General features: G+C 36.8%; 1 protein-coding gene across 1 annotated transcript; it reads right to left on the reverse strand.

Moving 5' to 3' along the window:
- Nucleotides 1-1,453: 1,453 nt before the first annotated feature.
- Nucleotides 1,454-3,927, reverse strand: LOC112024199 (EPIDERMAL PATTERNING FACTOR-like protein 6). The gene is made up of 3 exons (XM_024056847.2): nt 3,037-3,927; nt 2,716-2,759; nt 1,454-1,869 (listed from the first exon to the last, which is right to left on the reverse strand). Exons 1-3 carry the CDS (start codon nt 3,140-3,142, stop codon nt 1,651-1,653), a joined length of 369 nt encoding a protein of 122 aa, XP_023912615.1. The 5' UTR covers nt 3,143-3,927; the 3' UTR covers nt 1,454-1,650.
- Between the last annotated feature and the right edge of the window lie 6,670 nt (nt 3,928-10,597).

A 10,597-nucleotide genomic window follows, 5' to 3' on the forward strand; every position in this document is an offset into this window, starting at 1 on the left:
TTTTCATTAAAACAAAATGACTTCCCAGTTAAAAAAGTACTGAAAGTAAACCAAATTCAACAATTAAATACTTTTACATTTTTTTCATAAAAAGTTTTTAAAAATAGTTTACTAATATATTAGTAAAACTCATAATAATTACAGAGTTATATTAATAGGTACCCTTAGGACAATGGAAAAAACTGTCAAAATATTATTTTTTTCCCATAAATATTTTTAAAAAAAAAATTATTAACCATTACTCTAATGTGGCGTTTGGTACAGGGTAATGTTTTAGGATTCCTAGGAATGTTTAAAGATTTCCATGTTTGGTTGCAAATTATGCTAGGGAATCAGATGCCAAGGGAATCTGGATTCCCCCCTTAAACCCCTCTCAGTAGGAATGTGGATTCTCTTTAAAACAGGTAGGAATCCAGATTCCCAGGCTTAAAGGAAATTGTATTTTTTATAAATTGACAATTTTAACAATTTTTTTTAAATGACTTGATAGTTCACATTCAAATCTAAGGATAGAAAGGTAAAAATAAATAATTCATTTAAGATTCCTGAGAATAAATCAAACATAGGAATAGCTACATTCTTAGGAATGTGATTCCTAGGAATTACATTCCTAGGAATCTGGATGCAAGGAGTAATGTGGATTCCCCCGTACCAAACGCCACATAAGAGCATCTGTTAGCATTTATCATAATTAAAGGTTTATTTTGAATCCGCTTATTTTGCTGAAACTGAAAACTTTTTACTGAAAGTACTGTAAATAAAAGTAAAAATTAGTTGAAATAGTACAATAGAACCCATAAATAATATCAAAAAGTACAGTAAAGCCCAAAAATAGTAGCAAAAATAAATTGAATAATAAAATAAACTGATTTTTTAATTTGAAGCCATATGTACATTAATTTCGAGATTATTCAGAAGATGCACATGATTATATGGAACGAAGGATTTAATTCACGTAGTCAGATGGAGTCACTCACTTGAGTTGCTACTTACTAAAGCACGGAATTAGTCACCTGTCTTGTTACATGTTCACAATGTGTCAATGTCAGTCAAATTCATACTGAAGCAAATTTACATAAGGTTCTGTTAAAAATGAAACCTTAAAGGCTGAATAGAAATTCATCTCAATGTTTCTGGGATAAAAAATTGTAGGATCAGGATGCATTTGATGTTGTCTCAAGAGGCGATCGTTTTATTTTAATTATTATATTACTCACAGAGCAGATTCTCTCTTCTTTTTTTTAACGAAACCCAGTGACCAGAGTTGATCTTGGCAATGAATGAGCATTATCCATTATTCAACAAATCAATAAAGCCAAGAAGCAGCTACCAATCATATAATTGCTGCACTCCAAACTTCTCAGTAGTCCATGTAAAGGGTCAATTCCAGAAATGGCCTTAAGGATATAAAGAAAAAAAAAAAGAAAGAAAGAAGGAAACACACTACTAGCACTTCATGATACAAAGTGATAACATATTAGATTTCACTGCGATAGTCTCGATTAGTGTCAATATATAACATTCTTTACATAGATTAAAGTCCTATATTCCTGTTTTCCATCAATAATTTTTTTTATCAAAATAGCTAATTGACAAGATTGCAGGTAAGGAAATTAAGTAAGCACCAAGCAGACAAAAGCAAAACATGCATCATGGCATGTACAACTTGTTGCCGCATTTGCACCTCCAAGCTTCAGGATAATACTCAGCAGTGACCGGCGTTCCAGGCGGCACGGGCACGTGAACCGGCTTACATGGTGTGCATTTGCCACACTTTGATGTGCATCGCGGTGGCGACGATCCAGGCCCCCCCAAGAACCTCCTTGCCAAGCTTATTGACCCCTCCTCCTCTTTTCTCTTCTCAATTTCCTGTTAACAAATCATTTATCCAATAATTAGAGCTAATCACACACTCACTCACCATATACACAAACATTTGGACACAATTTTCTAACATGCACCAGGGGCACCCATGATGCCAAATCAGTATTTTCGGTACAGCCACCATGCTAAGATGCACCCCCAAGAACATGGTCACGAGAATGCAATTATGCAACTGACATAATAACTAATAATGCTTAAAACATGGATTCTGGTTCAAGCGGTGAGCGCAGCAGGCGCAAGTTACTGAGGCGTGTGAAAGACGAGTGTGTCCACGGTCCACTACATGAGGTAGTAGTTTCTCAGTTTCTCCTTCACTGGCTGATGCTAACGTGCGCGGTTTGTGATGTACGCTACTTAGACTAACCCATGACTTTTCTCTAGGATGGGCCATGGTTAAACTGTTCAAGGACCAAGACGTACCCTGGTTTCTACTTTATATCTTGGCAGATGATTCTAAGGATCGGACGGCTCAGATTGCAGCCGTCCCGGGCTTAACTCTTCATCTATTTTGGTGCACTTTTACCCATCTCGACTTGTTTGAAAAGTGTCTGAGCTAGAGAGCAAAAAAAAATTGTACACAGTACACCATCCCTTTCTCTCTTGGGTGTGGGAGTAAAGCAAACAAAAGAATTGTACTCTGTGAGTCCAGACTTTGATAACAACAGGCTACTTTGATGAAAGAAAAAATAAGCTAAATATGTACCATGCTCTTGAAGGTTCTTTATATATGATTGACAACAACAACAAAAAAAAATGGAAAAAAAAAAAAAGAAAAGAAAAGAAAGCAGAAATGGTTTTAGTACAACATATAAATATATTCAACCAAACTACCTGAAAATGTATGTCAGCCTTAACCGACAAGGGACGCCTGTTGTCTGCATAAAAAAATGAAAGAAGGTGAGAGTTCTAATAAATGCAGATGGGTAATTTATGAAAAGTGTTCTTCTTTCATATTATAATATTTCCCTTGTTCCCTAAAGCTAGAATAGTGAAAATTTTATCAAATTTATATGATTATCAAGATGGGTAATTTATGAAAAGTCATGAAAGATGATAAATTTAACAGAATTAAGAGTTGGGAATTTCATAAAAATGTGAGAAGGAATTAAAGTTTAAAGGAGACAATGAGGGAGAGAGGGTGTAATTTCTTACCTTGACATGTAGGTGTAGAGCTGATGTTGGTGATCAGAGCACAAAATGAAAGGAAGAAGATGGAGACGCAGTAGAAAAGAGGTGGTTTGTTTCTCTTCCACTCCATGAACAAGAGAAAAACTCAGGTTTCGGGAACCCCTTTAAGAAGACGATGAACAGTTGTATGGTTTTTTGATATGTTTGTGGCAGACAGCTGGCTCTGTCTCTCTTTTTTGACTCAGACTTTGATATTGGATTTACAATAATTGTCTTGGACTTGTATCTTCCCACGTTTCATGCAATTGTCATCCCCAAACAATACCTAACATCACAGCGCTTATGAGTTTTGTCTCAGAACACAGTACCCTTTTTCACATCTCTCTCTCTCTCTCTCTCTAAATCTCTGAGGGTTTTTGGGATGAGTTTGTGAGTGGGAGTGGATGTTGAGGGGGTGGAAAAGTGGGTGGATGGTACGGAGACTTCAGATGAGTGTGGCAGTGAAAGTTTTGGAGAATGAAGAGAGAGAGAGAGAGAGGAAAAAGATGGTGAATCTATGCGGCTCGTCGCTTCCTAAGCTTTACCATGTTTGGGTCTTGGATTTTCTTGCAGGCTTTCTCCTCTGTCTTTCAACGATTCCCTATCCCAGAAATACGAAAACAACCCTAACTCTGCCCACCTGCACTCACCCCTAGCAAGCTTCCACCTCACTGCCTCACTTCACTTTTCCCCCTTCTCTCTCACTTCCAAACCCCCTTTTAACTGTTTCTTCCTTGTTTGTTATATCATTTATTTTTATACTCACCTTGTTTGTTATATCTTTTTCTTCAATCGATATTTAAAAATAAAAATAAAAAATCTATATTTGCTTTTCTTTTTTAAATACTGATCATCTTTAATATACTATTCCTTTTCTGTTTTGTGAAATGTACTAATGATAAACCAGGGATTATGTGGCCAACCTAACAAGAGATATCTAACAATGAAGTTTTTGCAATTCAAAGGAAAAACAACAGTGTGGTGTCCGCCTTGAGGTCTGGGAGTTTCATGGGCCATACCCTTATTTGACATGTCATCTCGCGAATGCAAGATACGCGGAGCTCAATCTCTTTAATAGTAGTTTTGACTCAATACCAATGCAAGCTCGACAATATGCAAAGGTCTTTAAAAAAAAATATATATATATATATATAATTCACCACCTAATTTAGATCCAAAAATCAAAAAATGATTTCATAAAGGTTTACCTACTAGACTAAATTCGAAGTTAGGATATAAGATGAGAAGAGATTAGGCATCCCAAGCCTGAACAGCCGTAGCTAATCTTTATATATTATTACTACATAGTGGTTAAGTGGGGTCTATCCAATGGGCCTACGTGAATGCTTGCATACATCTAAGTCCTAATATTTCTTAATGGGTCATATGAATCAGATTAATCTAAGCATGTTAACAGTCAAGAATGTGAGTATGAGAGCATGTGAATATGTGACAATCAAAGCATATAGGTATATGATCATGAGAACATATGAACGTCCAAGCATTCAAGAATGACCAAGCATGTGGGGACAACCAATCATGTGAGAGCAAGGGATCATGTGAGCATCATTCATGTGGACATCTAAACATAAAACATCCAAGTACGTAGATATGTGAGCATACAATGTGTTACAAACTTATTACAAACTCATAGTTAAAACTCACTCTCGAAAACCGGCTTGCAAGGGGAAGGTGCCCAAGAGTTTATAAATACATGATTAAGCTTATATTTGATCTATGTGAGACACTAGAATCATAACATACCACCACACTTTGTATCTAATGCTCATGATGGCTCACTCTAGCGATATTGACCCGATGACAACCCTTTCTCTTTTGGTAGCTCCACTCACCTATTAGTTATTTTAATCTAATCTTTAGGTTGCACCCTCCAAGATCTAACCACAAAACCGCAACTCATTTGATCCCATACTCAATAAGCTATGTTTGATTACTCGACGTGGTGGTTGGCTCTGATATCAAATGTTACAAACTCATGAGTAGAACTCACCCTTGAAAACCAACTAAGCTTAACTATGTGTTTATAAGCCCTTCATGGGTAAGTTCTACCCATGGATTTGTAACATTTGGTATCAAAGCCAACTACCATCCCGAGTAATCGAACGTAACTCATTGAGTATGGGATCAAATGAGTTGAAACTTTGTGGCTAGATCTTGAAGGGGGTGACCTAGAAACTATATTTAAATAATGGATAGGTGAGTGGAGCCACCAAAAGAGAAAGGGCTACCATCGGGCCAGTGTTGCTAGAATGAATCGTTGTGAACGTGAGTTGCAAATCAATGTGGTATGCTATGATCCTAGTATCCCACATAGATTAAATATAAGAAATATATTCTTAAAAGCTGACGTGGTATTTTTTTTTCTCATTTAAGCGCTGATGTGGCCATATTAACCACTTAATTTAGACACATCAGCATATAATTTAATATTTTAATATTAGGCATGCCAACTGTATAAACTATTTGCCACGTAAGCATTTTTCGTTAATAAATTAATGGTAAGAACTAAATTGAGTGCAAATTGAAAATAGTAAAGACCAAATTGATTGTTATCTCAAAATATAAGGACCAAAATAGTGTTTTCGCCTATAAAATTTAAAACTAACAAAGTAACTATATTACAAATAATTATTCAAGACTAAAATATATCTTAATATCACAAATAATTAATTACAATATATCAAATAAAATAATCCTCAACAACTAATATCAAATCCCAACAATCTAAGGAAAATAGATAAAGATAAAAGTAAAAGTAAAGGGTCATGGTGATGATGCAATGATGGCAGAGAGTTCAAGTCCTTGTTTTGGTTCGCTTCTTCTTTGAAATTTCAACCACCCACAAGTTCCTCTAGGAAAAACATATTGGTCCTCTGACACAGCCACGATTACCCGCTCTTTGCGCAAACACGTGATGAAGTTATACTTTTTATTTATTTACTCTTGCTGATTAATTTTCTTATCACATAAATTCTTCATTAAAATAATTATCTAATTAAAATTCTTAGTTCTTATTGTTGAAATTGAGGGTATAAAACATACCATTCAACTTATTTTTACCAATTTATTTTACTATTTAGTTTATTTTTTTTATTATTCATGAGTCTCATTATACTTTTTAATATTATTTATGGATCTCACTGTACTATTTCAGTTAATTTTTATCTTTATTTACAGTATTTTCAGCAAAAAAATTTAAATTTCACTAAAAGAAGCGAATCCCAAACCGACACGTATGTCTTTGAAATTTTGAATGTTAACGTAACATTTTGTGATGATATTACTCAATCCACCAATCTTTTCCTAACAACCACTCTTCCACATGCTCATGTATTTCAACATTTCAAGTTATTAGCAACACTTGAAGGTTCTAAATTTTATAAATGTTACCAAATACACCATTAATAGCTGTATTTACTACTACTGGGTAGTGGGGAGCAGATTACCCTTTTCCATGGTCTAATGGTAGCTAGCATCATGGGTAAAATACTTTGGTATGGGGTTCCAATATAACTATTTGCAAATTGCAAAAACTTTTTTTTTTTTTTTAATTTAAAGAAAGACGTTGCATTTTATTTAAGGGAGGTTATTAAAATTAGCCTGAAGTACAGCAATAATATCTTCCATCCAGACGTGTAAATTCCAATAATTTTCATGGCTCATAATCATAAATAATGATATTTCTTGTAGTGAGTGACCATAATAATTTCTAAATATTTATGATAAATGTAGACTCTATTTGTGATAATATTAAATAAACATTGAATAATGGAGTGGAGTTTTAATTGTTTAAATAAAAGATGAGATTCTTTGGCTAAGAAAAGAGGTCAATTAAAAAAATACATAGGAATGCAAGTTTTATTCTCTTGCCATTTGTGTTCACAATAATACAACATTATAATGCTGTAAAGCGTTGGCATTTGTCGAAGTAGATGTGGACGAAAGGAGAAGTCTCTACCTTATACAGCCTGTTTCTATGCCTTTGTATTTATGTAGAGAGAAGCCTCTAATTCTAATCTAATGCCTTTTTTCCTTTTAACAACATAAGAGTGCCCTTGTCTCTCTCATAGTTCCCTAAATACATTTTATGTTTCGAACATCAAATTGACCGTTGCCCCACCAAAGCTTGTTGTTAAAGGTTTGACATTGATATGGGAAATGTGAGGGTGACATTTGCGAACTAACCACCCTCCCTGAATGACTACTACTTCTCAATTAGTATTCAACTTTGCATAAAGCTGACAATCTATTTTGTTTTGAAACTGACGTGTCGATCGGATCTGGATTCTGGTGTTGTAATTTTCTTTACAATAGTTAACGCACCCTAGTAACGTAGGGAATATCTGTGTAGGACTAGGATCATGACCTCAAAAATTGAAAATAAAAGATTAATCTGAAATCCACAATAAATGATGTTGTGAAAGGCTGAAGAAAGTAAACACGATATTTTCTTTAATGGAATAGAAACTAAACTACTAGTTTTTTGTAATAAATCTCAAATCCACGAGATAATAGGTCTGAAATCTACCGAAAAAAAAAAAAAAAAAAACTATTTATTTTATTAATCTCAAAACTGAACTTACATGGAGGCTACAATATATTTAAATAATAAAAGGAAAACCTAGTGCGGTTGGGAAAATGTCCAAAAAATCCTAATTTGCGCTAATCATGTAATTAGGTGCAATATGACCATAAAAACCCCTATTTTTTGTTTCTAAAAAAAAAAAACGTAATTAGGTGGAAAATGGTAATTTATGCCAAAAATAGCAAAATTGATATAATTGCAGAAATTGAAACTACTGTCTCTAAAAGACGTCCCAAAATAAATGAGACCTTATTCTGATTTTTAAATTAAAAGTTATCAAGGAAAATAAATTTTACTAAAAAAATAGTAAAAACACTGTTTGTAAGGCCTTAATGAAGGAACGTGCCTAAATAAGGATGACTCTTGAGAAAAATTTCTCGAGTCTTGATTAGAATGCAATTTGCCTTCAATCCTCCAAATTTCATGCAATTTCAACATTGTCACCCCGATAGCTTATATTGACACCCCTTTTGATCTTACACAATGATTTTCAAGATCATTTTTGTGTTTCTTGTTTCAAATTAAAATACTTCATTCTATTGAAAAATATTATCTATATTGATGAAATGTGAATTCGTCAATCAATAAATGTGGACAGGAACGATCTCAGACCTCCTGCAATGGTACTTTCTCAACGGCGGTCACCGGTGTGGTGCCTGCCACAACGTCTCCGATGCTAAAGTTAGTGTCAAGAATTACGTAAGAGTAAGCGATCAGAATAACATCAATATCAATATGTTCATATCTCCTCCGTGGGAGAGTGTGAGGGATTTATATATGTGCTGTAGGTTCCAGCCGTTGGATAATTTATGGTGATTTAACTTCCTTCTGGGTAATGCTTTCTGACATCATCATGTGGCTTTAATTTGGTCCCAACGGTCTGTCCGTCTGGATCCGTAACCGTCCCTGTCATTTACTGATGGTATTGAATGAAATGTTGTTCCCGTCAGTAACATGTCTTATCGTCATTAAAGACTTTCCTCGTCGGTCAACTTACCTCTTGCAGGATCTACTTCGTCAGTCCCATCAGTTGCCCCCGGATTCCGTGGTCGTCATGACGTGTCGTGTTGACCAAGGAAGGTAAAAGGTCTCTGGGCAGCAGGCGGTTGGGTTTTTGAGCCGCATTTAATGTGCTGCGGCGGTTCCTTTTGAGTTATGGCCCGCGTGGCGCTTTTTGATTAGAGGTGTTAATGATGAGTCCCCTTGATTTTCCCGCTGGTTTTTCAGCTTCCCAATCTTTGGTTTTAAACCTCCCTTCTCCTCATCATTTTCTTTTCACTTTTTCGAAAAAGCTTCTCCATTATTGCTCTGGTTTTCATCTTCTCTGCCCCTTTTCCCTGTGATTTTTTTCCTGCGCAGCGCCACGGTTTTCTTCTCCGAGGTAAGTTCTTCCTTTCGGCTTTCTGTTTACCTTGTTCATTTTTGTTATTTGTAAATTTCTGATCTTTTATTTCTTCTTTCTCTGCTGTTTTTCCTTTGCTTTTCTTCTTTTTTGGCTTTGGGGTGCCTTAGGCCTATTACTTTCTTTGCGTTTCCTAGCTTTCCATGTTCAGTAGCTCTAAGGTTAGGTTAGAGTGCCCTTCGATCTCCTTCCTTTTTGCTCGATTAGGGGGGGCTTTAGGAACTTTTCCTTACTTAGAACGCTTTGTTTACGAGGGCAATAGTTTGGCCATCGTGTTGGCTGATTTATTGCCAATCCTTCATTAGTCCGTCGAGTGGTTCGAAGAATTAGTGAGGGAAAGGACGATGTCAGAGGTTAGGTCTAGCGAGCTCGAGACTGGGTTGTCGTCTAGCGGCGGTCCAGCAGAAGGGTATACGGCCATCTCCGTCCCTCGTGAGGTTAGGGCTTTTCATGCTCTGGAGGAGAGGTGTGGGTTGGACGATGACACACTTAGGAGATTTCGGGATAGATTCCAATTCCCTGATCGGGTTAGGGTTCATCTACCCAACGAGGAGGAACGGGCTTGCCACTTCTTCCCAGGCGAGGTGTGCTTTTATGAGTCCGCCTTCGTCTGTGGGTTGAGGTTTCCCGTCCATCCTTTTATGATGGAGTTGCTAAACCAGTTTGGTATCGCTCCTGGGCAACTCATGCCAAATTCGTGGAGAATATTGGTCAGTTGTATAGGAATATGGCTGGCTGCCCTGGACGGAGATATGCTTAGGGTCGACGAGTTCACTTACTTGTATAGCTTGAAAGCCTCGAAGGAGCACAGGTACTATGAACTAGTGCCTTGGGAGAGGAATACTAGGATCGTCAAAAAGTTACCCTCGTCCTTCAGATACTGGAAGTACAAGTTTTTCTTTGTATCTGGGGACGATTTTGAAACTCCCTCGGGCGAGGTTTGGGGTGATCTCCAGAGGTTGCATCGTCGGTGGGGAACCCCGACTTTAGGTGCGTTAATATTCCCTTTGACAAATTAATCTTTCGCGTCTTTGCCCTTTTCGTCACTGACCCTCTTGTATCTTCTTTTGTGCAGTTAAGAGATGTCCCAAATTGAAGAGCAGGTACAGGAATCGGGTTCAGAAGGCGATCGAATACGCGCAGACGATCGAAAATTGGGACGACCTTGTTGATCCCAGGACACTTGCCTTTTACTACCTTGGGCCAGATCCGTCTGACTTCGTTCTGCGAAATATTGAGATTGAGGGAAAAAAGAGTAAGTATTTAGTTCGTCAGTATTTATCTCTTATGCAGCAGTTTTTTTTTTTTTTTTTAAAAGTGTTTCCTTCTTACAGAGATGACGACAAAATTTAACAAGGAGATGTACGCTAAAATGAGATCCAAGAAGGACGAGCCTTTGTCCAACTTGGGAAAAAAGACTGTGCGTGTCACCGGGAAGGGTGGCTCGGCACTTCCCATTCCTTCCGTCAGCCCAGTCGTGTCAGGGGTTGCGACGACGAGGACTGCTTCTCCCACGACCTCGGTGGAGGAGATCGAAG

This window comes from Quercus suber, unplaced genomic scaffold, assembly GCF_002906115.3.
Source record: "Quercus suber isolate HL8 unplaced genomic scaffold, Cork oak 2.0 scaffold_176, whole genome shotgun sequence".
NCBI lineage: Eukaryota > Viridiplantae > Streptophyta > Magnoliopsida > Fagales > Fagaceae > Quercus > Quercus suber.